The sequence below is a fragment of the Anser anser genome (assembly GCF_964211835.1).
Source record: "Anser anser genome assembly, chromosome: 15".
NCBI classification, from domain to species: domain Eukaryota; kingdom Metazoa; phylum Chordata; class Aves; order Anseriformes; family Anatidae; genus Anser; species Anser anser.
The window spans coordinates 3847705-3867298 of NC_139736.1; the positions used below are offsets into that span (position 1 = coordinate 3847705).

Below are 19594 nucleotides of genomic sequence, written 5' to 3' on the forward strand. Positions count from 1 at the left end.
TCTTCCTGCTGCCTGATTTTTCTCTCCTCTCTCCCTGCAGGACCATTTGTCTTATTTCCATTTTGTTGGTCGGATAATGGGTTTGGCTGTGTTCCATGGACACTATATTAACGGGGGTTTCACAGTCCCCTTTTACAAACAGCTTCTGGGGAAACCCATTCAGCTCTCTGATCTGGAATCTGTTGACCCAGAACTACACAAAAGTTTAGTCTGGATTTTGTAAGTACTGTATTTACCAGTTGCCTTGCTGTGGAGGAGATGGGGCAGAGTATGCTGGCAGTAGTGAGAGAGTGCTTCATGGAAAATGCTTGCAAGGATCTTGTGGTGGGGGAGAGCTGTACAAAATTACCAAATAACTGTTTCTATGCCAAAAAGCTCAACATGCGTGAGGAAGAGTCTCACGCAAAACTGTTTGTTAGCCCTCCTTGCAGCAAATTAGGTTCTGAAACATTGTGTTGCATGGGTGTGGTAGAATGCTACAGTTCCAAAAGCCAAACTCAGAGTTCTGAGGAAGTACAATCTTTGTTCAGAAGAAAACGTGGCTCAGTTACCAATTTTGATTAAAAATGAAATAAATGGAATTAATTTCAACTAATGTACATTTACAGTTCAGAACAAAATCCACCATTACTTATAGCTTTGGGACTCTTCAGCATTGCTTTGCATTGTCTCTTTTTTCACAAATGCTGTTTTAAATTTTATATTTTAAGTTATTGGTATGTTGTCCACATTCATTGAATGAAACCTCTTCTGTGCTTCACACCGACACATGGCAGCAAATTGGTTTATTACTGTGTGTGTGCACATGTGTGCATGTATAGGATTTAATCATTTCTTCATTATCCTGAGTACTACTAAAATTAGAAGAGTGACAGTGACATGTCTGGACATCTCTTCAGCATTCATTAAGCTATACAAAAATTGATGATTGTGGCAGTACTGCTCTAGTGGTGTGAAATGCAGATGGATAGTTGCTAGGTTTATCCTGAAGACTGTCTCAGTGTTCAGATTTAAAAACAAACAAACAAAAAAAAACACCCTATCAGCATCAGCTCTGAGAGTTATCAAAATATCAAAAATGCTAAGTTTACCTTCCATTTTTCATTTGCTAGAGAGAATGATATCACCCCAGTTCTGGACCACACTTTTTGTGTGGAGCACAATGCTTTTGGGCGGATTTTACAGCATGAACTCAAACCAAATGGCAGGAATATTCCAGTGACAGAAGAGAACAAGAAAGAATATGTCAGGTATTGCAAAACAAAAATACTTCCTGCAAATGTAGTAGAAAGAAGGTAGTGAACACTTTTTTTTTATATATATATATAGTGAAACTAATGGAATGGGTATTTTAAAGGGAAATACCTGAGTCATAAATTACGTGAGTGTTTTCACACAATGTGCTATTGTAAGACCTGGGAAGATGAAGGTTGTGAATTGTACTTTGTGTTTTCTGTTGATGGTGCAATAATTAATTGTTGATGGAAAAAGGAACTAATAAGCACTTCTTTCATAAAACAAAATGCGTCTATTAAAGCTAGTTGGTCTGTAAAATGAGCTTTTTCGTGCTCTGCTATAAAAAGCCCAATGCCATCTAGCTTGTCATCCCTGACTTTTTTTTTCTTCCCCCAGGTTATATGTAAACTGGCGATTTATGAGAGGAATAGAGGCACAGTTCTTGGCTCTGCAGAAAGGTTTTAATGAACTTATTCCTCAACATCTCCTCAAGCCTTTTGACCAGAAGGAACTTGAGGTATATATATTATCCACTTGGAATACTATTTCTTAATTTTTAAGATCAACAATAAAGCACTGATTTTTAAAAACCGAATAAATAAATTTATCAACACAATTATAGTTTACAAACCAAAAAGTTGTGTATTTATTTAACTGAACATTTTTTGGTTTATTCTAGACATTCTTTGGGTTAGCGTTAGTGAGAGGGCTACTTAAACAGGGAAAGACAAATACCTCACGTTGTGTAACCAAGGACTAATGCTCAAAGCAGGTGGTCTGGGCAGAGAGGGAGTACTGAAAGTCTGAGGAATTGTTGGCAAGACCTAACCTGTTATCTACCCCAGAACTTGTTTTCTTCAGTAACTGCTTTAATACGTGGCTGTTCCTATATGCACACAGGGCATGGTTTCCAGTGGGTAAGACAGAAATGTTAGAGCATGTAGAAAAGAAACGGAGTTGTCTTCTCATGTAATCCTGAGGTATAGAATGCTACTCCTTCAAATAACTCTTATTATAGCCATTTTCCATCTGTTGTTTCTTAATAAATAAGGTGTCCTGTGGAACGTGGACTGTTTTGGGGTATTGGAAGAAATAGCTTCATGCTGGTAGTTTTTGCATACCAATTAATCACAAAGTACTGCACTCCCTGTGCTAGCTGTTTGAAAAGGCAGATTAAAAATCCATTAAATATTTCAATGTCGTCTAAGTTAGGATAGTCACAACTGCCCTAATAATGTAAATTAGCCTAAGTGGGTGCTATCTTGGTGGAACAAAAAGACAGCCGCTAAATGCTAGCTCTCAGAAATGTGATCCTCAATATGAGATATTATGGGAAATAGAATATGACACACGTTTTGTTTTGAGTGATGATGTCTTCTGTATGCCATTTATTTGTTGTTGCCAGGGTAGCTGGTTAGATTCGTGGCCAACAGTGACTTTCTTTCACAGTATTTTGCAATCTGGTTTCATCTGGAAGAGAGATTGAATTGAAGTAATACATCTAGTCCTTGTCAGAGGATCTCACAAAAGACATCAGAAAACAGATGCAAAGTGTTTGTAGTTTGTGGTCAGTTCTGGAACAACAGACCAATTGGGATGATACCAGGAACTGAGCAGGATTTTCTCATGTTTTGTTATTAGCACTTCTATAACAAACCCAAGTCAGGGAAATGATGTGTCTAGATGACATGCCTTCTTCCAAGTCTGTGCTGCACTCTCATAAAGATATGCTGTACTTTCCAGTTAGGATAGATTTAGAAAGCAGGTATTGAATGGGCATTTAAGTCTAGTTTCCTGTGAAAACGTCAGTTCTGGTAAGTGTAATCCTCAGCCTCAGTTTTGTTGCAGTTTAACTGGAGAGATTTACTTCCTGTTCTAAACTGTTTTGGAGCATTAACTGTGCACCAAAAAAGGTGGCTCAAGTGTGTAAAGAATGCTAGCCTTTGCGAAGTAGCTTGATGTATGATTTTATAGCTGAAAACCTGCACCGACTTTGAATGTTAAAGCATTTCCTAATCCTTTAACAGCTAATCATAGGAGGCCTGGATAAGATAGACCTGAACGACTGGAAGTCAAACACACGTCTAAAGCACTGCATGGCAGATAGCAATATTGTGAAGTGGTTCTGGCAAGCAGTCGAAACATTTGATGAAGAAAGAAGGGCAAGGCTGTTGCAGTTTGTGACGGGTTCAACGCGTGTCCCACTTCAAGGTTTCAAGGCTTTACAAGGTGACTGATGTGGAGGCCGAGTTAATGGGTGGTGGGAGAAAGATAAAAATTGTGGTATTTACTAGGCCCTCGTAGAATATCAGCATGTTACTGGATAACTCAATTACTTACAAACTTTTGATCCCAAGAGCAGTTTTACATTTGTCAGCAGCTGATGGTGACCACTTTAGTTGTTTTGCTGATAGCGATACAAGCTGGAAAATCTGTCATCGTGTGGCACTTAGGCTGGTGTCAATATTAGCTTATCAGTCTCTTACAACTTTCTGGACTGACGTTGTTAGTGTCATTGCATGCAAGCATGCACATGATTATAGAGCTGACTGAACAACTCTTAAGTGAAAAGTGTGTTTCCTTCGCTCTTTGGCAGCAAACCATTAGACTTTAAAGTAAAAGTTCCTGAAAATTGGAATATTTGTCATCGGAAAAGGTGGCAGTGTTTCAGGCTGTTGTGATTCTCCTGATGATGTTCCAACTGTTTGCTGGCAGTAAGCTGATCTTCAGAATTAAAATGCGTAGTTCTGTTTTGCACGGCAAGTCTGCTTGCGCTTGAGTCTCTTCATTTCTGAAGGTGCAACGTTGTTGATGTGAAATTTAGCTGCCTTCCAAAATAGTAGGCTGCAAGTTTATTGTCATTAAGAACCCCACCACTTCTCTTATCTCTTCACTAGCTGCACATCTGACCTGTGGATTTAGTCATATAACATACTTGTATTTGCATCTGGAACTGTAATTTTCTCACTTTCCTTTTTGTAAGTAGCAAAATGCATGTGCACGAATGATGTTTTTTTGAAGTGCATTAACTAGAATGTCTGTCTGTAAGGTTCTACAGGCGCTGCAGGCCCCAGACTGTTTACCATCCATTTAATAGATGCAAACACAGACAACCTTCCAAAAGCCCACACTTGGTAAGATGAAAACACTTTGTTTGTCAGTACTTGCTTTCTCGTTGTCTTGGTTTAAAGTAGTCATCTCTCTTGGTCCTGGATGTAGATCAACCCATGTGATGTGTCTAGATGAATCCAAGTGTGTTCTGCTAGCCTGGAAATATCTGCACTCCGCAGCCAGCAAAATAATTGACTTCTGTTCTAGCTTGATTTATGTTTTCTGTAATATCTGTGGGTTTTGTTTATCCCAAGGTTGATTAGCCTCAATAGTGAGATGCGTGGTTCCACATGTTTAGGATTACAAAGAATAGTTTTCAGATGTAAAATGTAGGATGTGTGCGCTATTGGTACAGTATAGGCACAGAACTAAGCTCTTGTACAGAAATCTCACTCTGTCAGGGACAGGAAATCATTTCAGCAGAGGCACAGATTATATGCAGGCAGAGCAGGGAGTAGGCCTGCCTGGTGTCTTGCTTTATTTGCAAGTCTCCTGCATCTGCCACCTGTCTCCTCCTCCCAAATGCAGCCCTGGTAAGTCACGCATTCCTGCTGCAGAAATAGTTTCTTTGATCTTGTCTCCTTCAGCCATTGAAGGGGCCGAGGCTTTCTTTGACATTAATTTTACAAATTCTGCCTATACGTAGCTGATCTAGGATTTGATTGCGTTTTGTTGTTTGTTTAGTTGTCTTGTTTTCAATAAATGTGTTAGATTCGTGTGCTGCAACGTGTTGTTATTTTACCTCTAGCTTTAACCGGATTGACATTCCGCCTTATGAGTCATACGAGAAGCTTTACGAGAAGCTGTTGACAGCTGTGGAAGAGACATGTGGGTTTGCTGTGGAGTGACAAAGCAACCAAAGGAAACAGATGCTAGCTCATGGACCACCAAATCAAAAGCTAGAAGAAGCTTGCTGCGAACTTCCTGCTAAGCTGTCTGAAGCGTCAGAACTCTAGACAACTTAGAGATGGGTTGTTTCCCTTCCACTGCTGGTGGATGAGGGTGGGGGTAGGGGCTTTTGTTGGTGGTTTCCAACTCTTTTTCCCCTTTGTTACAAGAAGCCCTTCCCTCTTCTTCCATCCCCCATGAAACGAAATGCAGCCAAGTTCAGCATTTGGCTTTGGATACACAGGATATTCTGCTAGATTTGTAACACATATTGTGATAGGGTCAGTGACCTTTTTTTTGTTTGTTTTTTGTTTTGTTTTTTAAATAGGAGAATCAAAGTGTAATTAAGAATGAGCTTGATTTGCTGAGGACTTGCAACTGGTAGGTGTACCTGGTTAGTTTGTCTTAAATCAAGCTTGAGCCCTGTAGAGTCCAGTGGGTGCAGCGTGTCTGACTGGCACTAGAATTTGCATTGCACATTTTAAAAACCTGTTTAAAAAGTGAACTTCTAGCAGAAGATGCCTCCATATGAACACTTAACTGAAAGGTAAAGAAATTCAAGTTCTGCCTTAGCAGGAAGCTCCCAGTGGAAGCTGTGGCTCACCTTGAGAAAAGTGAAGGAATTGGGGACATTGCTTAAATGGTATTGTATGATTTCTTTTTGGTTGTCCTGGATGAAACCTAATTGTTTTGCACATGAAAACAATTATTTCCTCCTGCAGAATTACTTTCCATAGTTTGTTCAGACGTAAGTACCTTGCAGAGAAGCTTTGTAAGGACGAGACAGAGGACTAGATTTATTCAATTCCAAAGCAGTGATTTCTGTGCCACTGTTTTACCCGAGATGTTGGTGTGACTTCAACTTCTAAGACTCAAAATGAAAATAGCTAAAGGCTAAGTCAACAGAGCAAGCTCTTGTTCTGAAGTTTTTGGCCTTCTGAAAGGTCTGTTTGGAGGCTGAGGTAAAAGGGTAACTATATAGTGAATACATTTTAAGTGTTATGGAAAGCTACTGGAACGATTTATGACTTCAGTTCTGTAGGGATAAAATTTCTCCAGAGAGCCATATAAGGCAATTTTTTCAAATATCCGAAACTAATATTAAAAGGTTGGTTCTCTAACATTGCTAAAATGACTTCCCAGGGGAAACAAAAGCAAATCAAATACCTGAATCACTAACATTTTTTCCAGTTTGCACACCGAGATGAGACAGTATTCTAACAAATAACACAGCTTCAGAAAGACCCGGTTATCTATCAAACATGTCTAAACTTAAGTAAAGCAGACTTGCTTGTATAGGATTCTTTTTTTTCTTTGGCAAGCCTGATTTTTAGAGAGATTCATTACTGAAACATTTAACAGATGTTTCGTTTATGGAATAGTGTATTGAAATTCAGCTGTGGGTAAGAGATTGTTCTTAGAAGATGTCTACTGGAATACTTCTATTTTGTCTTTTTTAAATTGAATTTGATAATAGCTTTAAACTGTGATAGGACAGAAGGTAGACACTTGTCAAAATCCTGGCATCTTTTCTCCGTTTTGTTTGTTTCCATTGACCATAATTCTTGTGATTTGATGTTGGGAGTGAGGATTGCATTGGAGGTGTAAAATTGTACCATATTGTGAGACTTGCACAGGGTGGCTAAAGGTGCTCATCTCGCAAGATTGTACGGGAGCGGTGTATTTCGAGCTGTTCTGCAGGCATCTTGGTGCGCTTGGGGACCAGTTTCCGCAGTACCGATTGCTGGGAAATAAATGAAATTACGTGAGTGTCTTGCAGGAAAGAGAGGAAACGCAACTGTCTGCAGGTGAGCATCTGTACAGTCTTGGGCTGAGTAGCAGAATCCCCACAGCCCTGGCTTTTCAAAATGACTGTGCAGCCATACGTGTTCATAGGGTGTATTTAATCCTTTCAGTATGTTTGAATGTGCAATAAACCAGTCAGATAGGAAAAACACGAAATAGATTATCGCCCCAAAGCTTTGCATGCAGCCTCATGTGGATTCTTCACTAAAAGAGTTTAAAAACCAACTACTAAAGCCCACCACTAACAGAAATCCTGTCACGCAGGCTCTACATGCAGCACAACCGGCTCAGTAAAAGCCAAGCGAGGTGAAGGTGAAGGCCCTTGATTTGGAGATCGATAGGTCAAGTAGCTTTATGCCAGTGACCCAGTTGGCATATGATAGTTCCTGATGTCTTTGCTAGGTCAGTGTTTTATTGAATGCACAAGATAAGAATAGGCAAGGATTGTTGTTTTGAGAAGTCTGTATGTCTTTTGCTGTATTTAAAAGCCCTTGTCAAGGTACCTCCTCCTTGCTGACGATAATGAGAATAGGGCACTGTCTTCTTAATTATTTTAGTTCTCTTTTAAACAGCTTCACCACCCCTCCCATCGTGTGTTGTCTTTGCAATTTTGTGCCACTTCAGTGATGATGACGACCTGGTTTTTTTTGGTATTGTTCTGTACATGCAATTGAGGCAGGCCTTAAAGCTGAATGGACGGATGGAGAAAATAAAGAAGCGAGGCAGTGTGAGTTTTAAATGATGATTTCTTCTTCCGGTGGCTGCTTTCAAGGCCAGGGAAGGATGAAATGCAAACAGGAGTTTGCATGGCTCGAGCCATTGACTCTTTGAGGTCTTGGGGGCTGTTCGGGTAACCTCAGCTGTCCGAATTTGTGTGTTCATGCCCACTTGGTCTGCCAGCGCTTGAACTGGTTGTTACTTCTCAAACTTGCCCAAAGAATAACATGAAGTCTGGTGTTCGTTCTGTCATTGTGTGTTCCACCTCGTACACACGTATGTCTTGGATCAGACCTGAAGGAAACACAAGGTACAACGTGTCTTTTGTTCCTGTCCTAAAGGCAAACCTAAAAGCTGGTCCATTGGCACAGACCTTCAGTGCTTGCCCTGATACTGCTCATCAGCCTATTCTACACGCTCAGGGATGCAGGAAACCACCACTTTGCTCGTGTTTTAAATCGGGAAGAAATGAGACTGCTTTCTGAATGCTAGCGTTAACTTGGGCATTATGTTAGACAAGACCCTGCTTTGAAAAGGCTGCTCGAAGCTCCAAGTGGTGAAATCAAAGTTCGCTCAGCAGTATGTACTTAGTTCAAGTTGAGGTGGTTGTGAAATCCAATAGATTTTGTAAATTAGTGATCTGGCCACCAGGCCCTCAGTGCCCAGGTTCAGGGCCGCATGGCACAGCAAGTTCCCAGAAACACAGTATGGATCTGTTTTTAATTTGTTAATTTTTGTTCCTCAACCACTTTATAATGTATTTTTTTTAATTTATTATTTTGTAATGTCATGTTTAAGTATTGCTGCTATCCTTGTTATTCTTCCCACTGTTTTTATTGCAGATTTATTTTGTGAAAGTTGTACACTAATGTTTCATTTTATGTCTAAATCAAAGTATTTAAAGAAATACTAGTTCTATTTAATGTGGTTATGGAACCAGCTGGAATAAACAGTGATTGTATAGTAGGCTGGACCCAGGAGGTCATGTTCATTTTTGTTACATATGCAATAAACTCACGACTTTAAACTCTCGCTATCCACCGCTTTGTTAACATATTTATGGCAGCTGTAGGAAAATTGGTAGGCTCCAAATGAGAGGGAGATAGCGCTGTGCTTAGCTTAGCTGGAGGTGGGGGTGGAGGCTAAAGGCACAGTGTTACAGGAGGCGACAACAACAACAAAGTATTGCTGACATTAAAAAAATCTGTAGCATTATGAAATATTTAGTAAGGTTAAAAACTAATCCCATTTAGGTTTAAAGACCCCGAGTTCAGGGTAATGCAGCTCTAACGGTGTTTGCGGTGACCGGGCTCACGAATATTGAGTGTCAGCGATTTCTCCCAGCATTGGCTCAGTGCGTTCTGAGCAGAGGTGTCTCGGCAGTGCACGAAGCTGTGGGAGCTCAGTGGACGAGCTCTGGAAACCCAAACTCATTTCCCAGATTTATGCAGAGGAGAGAACGCCTCCTTTCAGTCCTTCTTCGCTTACCAGCCTCAGTCCGTTTCTGTTCTCATCTGTCCTGTTACTTTTCCAAAAAATCTCAGTTTTCAGGAGAAAAAAAAACGATAATCTCCCCTTAATAAAAGCTGGAGAAAGATTGATTAATGCTGATAAATTTGCTTTTGGAGTGTTTTGCAAGGGGAGAAAGGGTGGTAGGAGCCTGTCCACAGCCGGCTGGCAGCCAGCGCTGATGGTTCAGCACTCGGTGCCTGGCTTGTGCTGCCGCGCAGCCTTCCCCTCCTAAAAGCTACAGCTAAGCTTCCTTTAATCCGTGTAGATTTATTTTTTTTTAAATAATAATTTTTCAATAATAATCTTTTATTGTTTGAGTGACATCACAGGGTGGCCAAATGCACCGACGTACCAGGGTTTTGCCTGCCCCTTGTTTCAGCAGGAGGGCTTGGACAACTTGCAATTGATGGTGCGGAGCAAGAAGCGCTGTCAGTCCTTCGGTGCTCGGTCCCACGCTCGTCCTGCTTTCTGTTTTCTTTAATAAAGACGTTTTGGGGAAGCATTCCTGATTTCTGTTATGTCTTTCTTTTGCAGACATAGCTGAGATAAAGAGGATTCCTGTAGCCTGCTTCAGATCGGGTACATTGTAGGACTCGTGCACCACGAGAACTTTTTGAAAACAAAACAAATTACTACTTCTCTTAAATCTCAGAGCTTAAGTAATTCACTGTCTCATTTAGAGGAGCTTGGCAGGTCAATTAAATTCCTCAGGTTAAGTTCTCCAGTCTCTGCCTCTTTCTGCAGGATGTACAAACCGTCCTGTGAGGAGTGCTGGTGTAGCAGTGGTGATTTCTGTTCGGATTAATCACGATCCTCCTGCGTCCTGGGCGCTCTGCTTTTTTCTGGTTTTTTTTTGGTGAAACACCACCAAACCAAGGCTTATAACCCCTTCTGCGATCGCACGATTAGTTGCTGGCTGGATAACATGAGCGTTGCCCTGCAGATCGTCTCCCAGCCTTGGCCGGAGCCTTGTTTAATCGCTTGTGTCCCTCTAGGGAACAAGAGCCTGTCGCTTAGGACCAGGATCCTGCTGTGCTTTACCTGACACAAAATCTGCCAGGAGAGCTTAGGGCTGGCTGTACCGTGACAGGGAAGGAGGGTAGGCACAAACAGGTTCAGAATTGCTCTTTTATTTTCCTCGCACTGCAACCTGCGCACAAGAGGAGCGTTTAAGGGAGGGGAATTGTGGCTGCAGACAGCCGCCGAGAGCCCTGCCCAGCCGGCAGATCGCAGTCCCGCATCCAGAAGCAGCTGGCGTAGGAAACGGAGGTTGGGCCGTGCTCTGAGCCCACATGGCTGAACCGCAGCAGGCCCTGCACGGAGAGGGGGACGGAGAAAAGCATCCGTGGGAGCCCCCGGGGCTGCTCTTGGTGTTTGGCCGGGGTCTAGAACAGGATCTGTGAGACAAACCCGGGCCCGATGGGGAGGAGAAAGTCGGGTCAGAATAGCGCTGTTTCTACAGAGGTAACCCTGGTGCGGGTGAGCTCAGTGCGCTGGACATTTGAGAACCCATAGGGGACATAAGACCCCCTAATGGGGGATGTGGGACCCCCACGGGGGGCATGAGACCCCGTACTAAGGGCACAAGACCCCCCAGTAGGCGATATGAGACCACCCTGGCTGATACAAGGACCCCCATAGGGGACAGGAGACCCCCATAGGGGACATGCTGCCTTGGCAGGACACCCCATAGGGCTCATGGAACCCTCACAGGGAACATGAGACCCCACAGGGGACACAAGACCCCTTAATATGACATATGGGACCCCCACGGGGGGCATGAGACCCCTTAATAGGGGACACGAGACCCCATAGGGGACACGAGACCCCCTAAAATGAGATATGGGACCCCCACAGGGGGCATGAGACCCCTTAATAGGGGACACAAGGCCCCCAGTAAGGGCTATGGGACCTCTACAGGGGCTATGGGACCCCTATAGGGGACATGAGACCCCCCATAGGGGCTATGGGACCCCTATAGGGGACACAAGACCCCCTAATAGGGGCTGTGGGACCCGTATAGGGGACACAAGATCCCCCAGTAGGGGCTGTGGGACCCCTATAGGGGCTATGGAACCCCTACAGGGGACACGAGACCCCCCAATAGGGGCTATGGGACCCCTATAGGGGACACAAGACCCCCCTATAGGGGCTGTGGGACCCCTGCAGGGGACACGAGACCCCCCAGTAGGGGCTATGGGACCCCTATAGGGGCTATGGGACCCCCACAGGCCCCTCAGGTCCCCCCACCCCCCCCACCCCGTTCGCGCTCTAGCCCCGCCCCCTCTAGCCCCGCCCCCTCTAGCCCCGCCCCTCTCATAGCCCCGCCCCCTCATAGCCCCGCCCCCTCATAGCCCCCGCCCCCCAGCAGGAGGCGGGGCTCCCCCGGAGGACCTCCCCCCCCCCCGCACTCTATGGTAAGTCCAGGCCTCCGGGCCGGCCGCTCTGCCCGTCCCCCCCCCCCCCCCACCTCCCGCCGCTGCTCTCTATGGTGCGGGGCGGGGCGGTCACGTGGGCCGGAAGGAGCCGGGCAGCGGCGGCGGCGCCTCAATGGAGCGGGGCCGGCGGGGGGGCGGTGAGCGCCGGGACCGGGGCCGGGACCGGGCCGGGGTTGGGGGGGCGGAGGAGCGGCCGCAGCCCGCTGGGGAACGGGAAGGGCCCGCTCCCGGTTCACCCCGGGGCTCCCCGCCCGCCTCACCGGGGCCTGGCTCCCCCCTCATAGCCCCGGGCCCGCGCCCCCCTCAGCCCCCGGGCCCGGTCTCCCCTCAGCCCTTACCCTTCCCCCTCACCCCGCTCCCTTCTCCCCGGTCCAAGGAGCGGGGCTGGGGGGCTCTGAGGTGTTTTTTTACCCCCTTCCCCGTTGCCCGTTCCCGGCCGCCCCCCCCGGGTGCGGAGGAGCCCCGCACGGTGCCCCCGGGCTCTGTGAGAGACGAGGCCAGGCGGCTCCGGAGGCGGGCGGGGAAGGGGGGGGGGAGCGGAGGCCGGCCGCTCCGCTCGGGCCTCCGGGGGGATGGGGGGGGCCTGTGGTGCCCTTCGGGTGTGGCGGGGGGGGGCCCGAAGCGCGGCTGTCCTCCCTGCGGGGGGGGCTCTGCCCGCGTCGGAGAGGGCCCTGCCTGCGTGAGGGAGGCCTCCTGGCCCCCCCTCCCCCCCCGTTAACTGTTTTGGTTCCAGCACTGCTTCGGCTCGGCGGGAGACAGCGAACGGTAGAAACGCAGAAATAACGCGGTGGTTTGGCGGTGGGGAGGCCCGCTGCAGGTTTCCGCCTTCGGCGTCGCGCCCGCTCTGTCCCCCCGAGCGGGAGGAGGGGGCCGGGGGTTTTGCACGCAGCGTTGCAGGGGCGAAGCGGTTTGGGACCGAAGAGGTTCAGTCAGCTCCCGGCCTCCTCACAAAGGAAAAGGGGCGAGTTAATCGAGGTAGCACGTCCCGCGTTGGTTTGCAGCAGGTGAGAGGCGCAGGGCAGCCTAAAAAAAGCACCACCGTCCCGGCGGCTGCCGGCACGCGGCTGGGTGCCGAGCGAGCCCGGTGCTGGCGTCGGTCGGCCGAGCGCTGGCTGCGCTCAGGAGCCTGCCCCGAGCGCCGTGCTGCTCGCTTTGGGTGCGCTTTGTGACTGCCAGCGTCGCCTCCAAACGTCTTCTCGTAACTTCCCGTGGAATCGTGTTGCAGAGCGCTTGTACCAGAAGCAGAGCTCGCGGGGAGGAGTTCCAGCGTCCACGTGGCTCTTCGCGTCCTCGCCGCTTGTCAGGCGAGGTCCGGTTCTTACCTGAAGGATCAGCCGCTGCTCTGAGACTCCTGGTGCCTTACAATAAAAAGGCTGCTGGGCACTGTGAGGTCCGTTACTGAGGCACGGTGCTCAGTGACTGCAGCTCAGCTGTCTGCTTTTCACAGCATCCCTTCCTGTGCCTTTTGAAGCTCGCTGACCGCCGTGCAGCACGGTGGATTTTTTTGCTTTATTTCGGCCGGTGGTCCTCAAAGCAGCAGCTAGTTGCCTGGATAGCTGAGAAGAGCAGGCGGTGCTCCTCTGTTGTGTCTCGTGGCGCTTGGTTCCTGTTTCTTAGCACCCACGGAGGCAGCAGAACTCTTCCCTGGAGCCGCTGGGGGAGGCTTCCAGCGGTGGCGGGCAGGTGGCTGGGCCAGGCTTTGCGTGCCCCATCACCGAGTGACCTTCTGCTGCTGCTGGAGGGGAGCAGGAGCCTTTTTCTGACCCCCCGGGTACCTGCTCAGAGGGAGAGGGGGATGTCTGAGAGCCAGCGCTCTGCAGACACGAGTCCTGAGCGGTTTTTGGTGCCTGGCTGTGTGGGTACCGCGCCGTAGGAATGCACGGTGCAAGCTGCAGGGTGGGGGCTGCTTTCTGTAGGGCGAGCAGATTTGCGGGGACGGCTTTTTAGGTACGGGACTGCAGGATTCGCAGCTCTGATCCGAGTTTCTCGTTTCTAGGGCTGGTGCGTTGCAAATTCCGCTGCCTTTTGCTATTGTAAACATCTTAATAGATTTCATGTGCTGGGTGCCTGCGCAGTGTGACTGGACGTTAATAAACAATCGTCCCGACAGGAGCTTGTGCCTGGAGTACCGAGGCTCGGGAAAGGATTCAGCCCCGCTTCCTGAGGAAGATCTGCAGCCGCGCTCGGCCCCGTAGCGCGGCGTTTCGGTAACGGGCCGCCCTCCGCCTCCCTCCCTCCTTCCTTCCTAGGACGCTTTCCTGTCGGGCTGGCTGCAGGCATCCTTCTCGGGCAACCGCAGGAGCCAAAGTGCAAATAACCGTCCCCAGGGCAGCGGCTGGGGCAGGCTCTGCTGATGGCAAGGTGAATTCTGGCTTCCAGCAGGGTGCTGGCAGCCGGGCCCGGGCTTGTGTTTCAGAAGCTGCCCCCAGAACTCCAAATTCCTCGGTAGGCCGGTGCTTTGTCTGCTGGAGAATGCCGTGGGCGTTCCTGCCACCAGCCTGTAACTAACTCTGCCTCCCCCGAGCTAGGATCCCTCGCAGCGCTTTGAAATTGGACGCAAATTGCTAAAAAGTCCCGTGGTGAAACTAGGTGGAGCGCGCAGCTGCAGGGAGGCAGGAAGCGTGTCCCGGGGGCCAGGAGCCGCTTGCCGAGCCTGAGCAGCTCAAACCCGAGCGAGAGGGAGAAGCGGAGCCCTCTGGATGTCCCTAGTGCCTGCTGGAAGAAGATCCCATTCATTAATTTGGGACGGGTGGCTTCTGTTGTTGTTTTTTTCCGAGGCGTTGTGCGTGGTTTGCCGTGTAATGGCGCAGGCAGCTCGGCGCGGCGACGGGTGCTGCTGCTTGCCGGGGGCTGAATTCTTTTCGGGACTGTCAGAGCTGCGCCGCTCGTCCTCCTAGGCAGCGGCTTGGGTCCTGCACGTGGATTTGGTCTGGAGATATTTAAAGCCTGCGTTTAAATGGACTCAGACGTGGGCCCCTGTTGTGAACTGCTTAGAGGAGAGGCTCCAACGGTCTCAGGAGCCTGCGTGCCCTAAAGCTCCGTGTCCCACCTGCCCTGATGGGCCTGTGGGCTGCTACGTGTCGTTTCGGCTGCTCCTGGTAGGATCTCTCCATGGTGGGGGAAACACGTGGCTTGTCTGGGACTCCGGCTATCTTCCAGGAGCAGCCGGGAGCAGAGTTTATCGGTGTGCTCGCAGGCCGGTTCCTGGGTTTGAAACAGAGCCAGTGCCGTGCCGGTGTCAGCGTCTGCCTGATGAGAGGTCCGGTGGGTTTGTTTTAAGGGGGTCACTGGGATGGGGTCCGTGGCTCTGGGACATCCTGCGGGGGTAGGTGAGGAGAGCAGGAGAAGGGAGAGAAAAAAGCCCTCACCAGCGTCCTGGTGGCTTGAACGAGGTCTTTGCCGAAGCCCTGAGATGGGAGCTAAGGAGGAATGTTTCGCTGAGCTAATCGTGTTCTCGGCTGCCTTCGCAGAGCTTTTATAGGACCCGGAGTTAGTTTTGGAAGTATCTCAAGAGCGATGTGTTTCCTGTGGGTCAGCGCTGAAGAGCTTGTGGTGGGCATAAATTCGTAACGGTCCTCGAGGAGCCTTAATTCCTGGGGACTGTGAAATGCTGCTGCTGCTGGCCGACACCTTGCTCCCGATCAGCAGCGCTGCCGCGGTCCCGTCCCTGCGCTCACGGGGGGAGCTGGCAGTGCCTGATTCGGTGGGAAAAAGCTTTGGGATTTGGGGAACAGATCTCGACAAGGGGAGGATGGAAACGCTGCCCCGAGTCACGCCGCCGTCTCTGGGTGTTTCTGACTGAGGTGCTCGGCTGACAGCCGGCACGCTGGGTCCGTGCTCCCCAAGAGCAGAGCTCGGGGCGGCTGGGAGAGTCGGGAGGGTGGCTCCTGGGTGGTGGCAGCGCCCACCTCGGTCAGCTCGTTCGCTCCTGGAGCCCTCTGACGCCGCTGCCGCTTGGGCAGGGGAGAGGGAAACGAAAAGCGGCTTCCTGCTGGCTTCGTGGGGCTCTTGTCGCTTCCGTGGGGCGACTTTCAGAGGCTGTCGTTTTCAGGGGCAAAGCCGATGAGTCGAAATAAGCCCGGGAGCGTCCGTAGGTGTCGGGGTGACCTGGAACGTTTTCAGCTGGCTCCCCAGGACGGGCACAACGTCGGAGGCGAGCGCTGCGAGGAGGCCGAGCTCTGCCCGTGTTACGTGGGCAGACGCCGGGACGGGACCCGCGGAGGCGTCGCGTGGTAATGCTGTGCGGTAAGGCCATCGGGATTCGCGCTAGCTAGGAGCCCTGTGGAATATCGGGGTGCACGATGGCCTCAGGTAGCGCAGTTTGTGTGAAGCACGTCTCGCGCACGGGTCGTGTGCGGCCACGTTGGTGCTGACGTGCTCCTGCCTGGCTGCGGGCGTCGCTCCTGCTGCTCCTCGGCTGAAGGCAGCGGCCGGCGTCGTGCAGCCTTTGCGAAGCCAGCGTTAGGAACACGTTTACGCTGCTGCTTCCAAACGCCCCCAAGACGTGATGCCCCCTCCACCAGATAAAGACATGCACGGCACCCTCTCCCTGCTGCGTGCTGCGGGTCGGTTTTGCCTGGAGGTACCCGCAGGCCGCTGGTCAAAGGAGCCTCCCACCCACCTACCGGGGGCAGGTAGGAAATGCTGGGGGCTCAACGTGTTACAGGGGGATGGGGGGGGTGGAAAATAGCAGCGGTGTTGCTGCCCGGCAGGCTTCCCTTCTCTCCCTGCTGGTGTGCTGCACTGTAATGCGATTTGAGGAAGCTGACAGCAGCGGCGTAACGGGGAGGCAGGAAAAGCAGCTCTTTCTGCAGGAAACCAGCGGCGCAGGGCGTTTCGCGCTTCCCCTGCTGCTGGGATTTCCAGCCGCAGATGCACAGGGCTGGCAGGATCCTTTAGCAGCAACTTGGCTAGCGAAAACAGCTCGCGTCCCCTCTCTGTAGTGTTAATCCAGAATCCCGTTATCGCGGAGTGTATCATTGTGGATAAACTGGGAGGCGCCCCGGGATCGGGATCGGCCTCGGCTAGCACGGGCCAGCTCGCAGCGCCTGGGGCACGCCTCCAGAGCCTTGGTGTCCTCTGGTTTGTTCAGCAGTCTGTGGTCGCTTTTCCTGACCCTCCATCCCAGCTGCTTCAATGATCTGCTCGATGCCGCACTGTTGCAACACCCAGGAAAAGAATCCCTTCTGCTCTGTGAAGGCTTCAGCAGCGTTGGACACCTCGACTGCGATGACTAAGGGATAGGCACGCGGATCTGCAGCCTGGAAGCAGTCGTGTCCTTAGCAAACGCTCTGACTTCAGTCTGGGCAATCTCTTAGCTGTTGTGGTCCTCTTGATCTCGCATGTGCAAGGTATTCGTTTCCTTTGGGCTGGGATTAGGTCCTTTGTGGCCTCCTGGATCTGCGTGAGCGCGGAGCTGGAGAATCGCTGCGCAGTGCTTCTTTCCTGGCTTTTTAGCTGGTCGGTTGGGAATTCAGTCTGTCCTGGTGAGCTGTAATAGCCTCGGAAAAGAAAAACGCTGGCTGTGGAGCAGCTCTAGGCCTGGCCGCGGGCTGGTTTTGCTGTTGTCAGTTCTCACAAAGCAAAGCCTTTGCGCGGGGCAGCCGAAGGTGCACAGCATCTTCCGAAGCAGAGCCTGATCCTGGGCGAGGAGCACGCCTCGTCTGATGCCCCTTGGCTCTGGGCTCGTGCCGTGTCTCAGCTCTCAGGCTGCCATTTAAGATCCCCCCCGCCCTGCTTGCAGCTTATTTTAGCCTCTTCTTTCTGTTCTCCCAGTTACGCCACAGCAGACGTGTGAAGAGAGACAGTGTCACATCCGAGCCCTGCTTTTTTTTTCCAGGGCTTTTCTTGTTAAAGCTCTACTGGCTCCTGGCGCAGCTCAGCGCAAAAGGAGGTGACAAGCGATGGAGTGGGAATGGGGCTGTGTAAGGCAGGTATTGCAGCCAGACGCTTCTTAACGTGCAGGCGCCGCTTCTGGCCGCCACCAGTGACTTTGGAGTTGTGACGAGAGCAGATGCTTGACGTGCCTCCCAAAAAAAAGGGCTGCCATAAATGGAACGTGACCTGGGAAGGCATTCTGTGCGGAAGTCCCTAATTCTGGGATGTTTGGCACCTGCACGCTACAGAAGAACGGTTGGGGGCGGACTTTGAAGCCAATACTTCTAAAAGAACCGCGCGGGCTGACACAGCAACCTTTGTTCCTTTCTGCTAAGGTGGGCTACTGCAGCGAGTGGTTTTATTTCTTCTTCTGTGCCGCCTCCAGGTCAAGTCTCAGCTTTTACCGTCAGCAGCGCTGTGAAATGAGGTGAGGCGTGCTTCGCAGGCTTCGCCCGGCCGTGAACGCAGAATTTCACGTGAGAGGCTCAGCTCACGGCTTTAAACAATGCAAAGAAGAATCCCCTCATCCTTTCCGTGTTTGCTGCTGGTGCGTTTTGGTGTTGCTGGATCCCAGCCTCCCAAACCCAGCTCAGATCGTTGTGTCTGGAGCAGGGCTGCTGGGTAGCAGCTTAGCATCTAGGGTGCTGTCGTGACGTGCTTGACCGTTCACGATTTTAAAGCCCTCCGGCTGTCACCGCAACTGAACCTGACTCCGGGCTAGTTAGTCCTCTGACCCCTCTTTGCTCTGGGCTAGTTAATCCCTTGCTGCTGCTTTTAGTAGCAGTTTGCAGGCAGTGCTGTAGCCCGTTAGGCGGCTGTGACCAGCAGCCTCAAACTCCTTTGTTTCCCCGTTTCCTCTCCCAATAAAAATCTGGGCTGAGACTGTAACCCGGAGATGTGCACGCGCCTTGTTAAATAACTGCTTAAAAGGTTGCCCTTCGTTTTCTTTGTTCTCCTCTACCATTTGAAAGTGACGTTTGGGCTTCCTTAAAAAAAGGAAAGAAAAAAGGAAAAAAAAACTACTAAGGAATTGGAGAGGAAACATGGTTTCCTTTCTCCCGGAGAGCTCTGTGAAGTGTAAGTGATGGAGAAGCGCTCTCGTGTGTATCCTGGGGCACGCAGGTCACTCCTTTTGTACTTCTGTCTGGCCTCTGGGCTGATAGGGAAGAGAAGGCAGCTGCAGTTAACATCAGGCAGGGCACTCGCAGGTACGTGGAGCACCTGGTAGTCCGCAGAGACAGACATCAGTGGCTTAATAACGGTGCTGCTCGGAGGGAAGAGCCTCAGCCGCCTTTGGTTGGGGTACATGTGAGTTCACGGCAAAAAAAAAAAACTAGAAGTGAAAGTTGCTCTGGAAGCGGCAGAGCTGCAGATCGCGTGGCTTCACGCGCTCTTCCGTTTATCCCCGCCCTGAGACCGCAAAATCAGAACAAAAGGGTGCTTTAAAACAGGTGGGAAACGTGGACAGGTTTCTTTCCTCGTGTACTTGGTGCTAATCGCTGTGCCAAAAACGGAGGTAGGGCACTTTCAGGAATTACAGTTGAACGATGCTCGCACCTTGATGAAACGCCGAACATAGATGAGGTTGTTCAGAAGCCTTGTGCTGTACAAAACGTTTCCTGGAAGTCATAAAAAAAAGGAATACTCCAGTGATTTGTGCCCAAGTCATCCCAAAGCGTGCCCTCTGGCTGGCTGTAGGCTGACCGGTTCTCTGGAGCACTGACACCTGAAAGCAGCTCATACCTTGCTGATCCTTAACCTCGCTTGTCCGAATGTCTTACAGCCTGTTCTTGGTGACACCACGGACTGAGAAGTGACCAAAACACGGAGCAGCATTCGGATCCCTGCAGTGCCACGCTTCTGGCCGTGTTCCAGCCACGAGCAGGCTTCAGTAAAGCTGGGCAGCCCCGTGCTAGCGTGCTCGTGGTTCGCTTTTTGTCAGCGAAGTGATAACGAAGCGCTCTGCAGATATCAAAGGAGCTTGCATCAATGGTATGCTTGGTGAAAAG

General features: G+C 50.2%; 2 protein-coding genes across 8 annotated transcripts in view; both read left to right on the forward strand.

The window, feature by feature from the left end:
• The window catches only part of SMURF1 (SMAD specific E3 ubiquitin protein ligase 1), a 46918-nt gene extending 38128 nt beyond the window's left edge, over positions 1 to 8790 (forward strand). For 2 of the 4 annotated variants that reach the window (XM_083800677.1, XM_083800679.1), the window contains exons 13-18: positions 41 to 219; positions 1113 to 1250; positions 1633 to 1753; positions 3264 to 3465; positions 4286 to 4370; positions 5096 to 8790. In XM_083800677.1, coding sequence (XP_083656803.1) covers positions 41 to 219; positions 1113 to 1250; positions 1633 to 1753; positions 3264 to 3465; positions 4286 to 4370; positions 5096 to 5195 — 825 coding nt within the window. In that variant the 3' untranslated portion in view covers positions 5196 to 8790. The remainder of the gene's footprint in view (positions 1 to 40; positions 220 to 1112; positions 1251 to 1632; positions 1754 to 3263; positions 3466 to 4285; positions 4371 to 5095) is intronic. The other 2 variants (XM_083800678.1, XM_083800680.1) reach the window with 1 other exon arrangement.
• A 2910-nt stretch (positions 8791 to 11700) lies between these two features.
• RNF216 (ring finger protein 216) overlaps positions 11701 to 19594 on the forward strand; it is an 80383-nt gene continuing 72489 nt past the window's right edge. Inside the window, exon 1 of one of the 4 annotated variants that reach the window (XM_083800697.1) lies at positions 11701 to 11845. The gene's annotated coding sequence lies outside the window, so the exon portion shown is untranslated. Of the gene's footprint in view, positions 11846 to 13949; positions 14973 to 14996; positions 15954 to 19594 lie in introns of those variants that run through there. The other 3 variants (XM_083800700.1, XM_083800699.1, XM_083800698.1) reach the window with 3 other exon arrangements.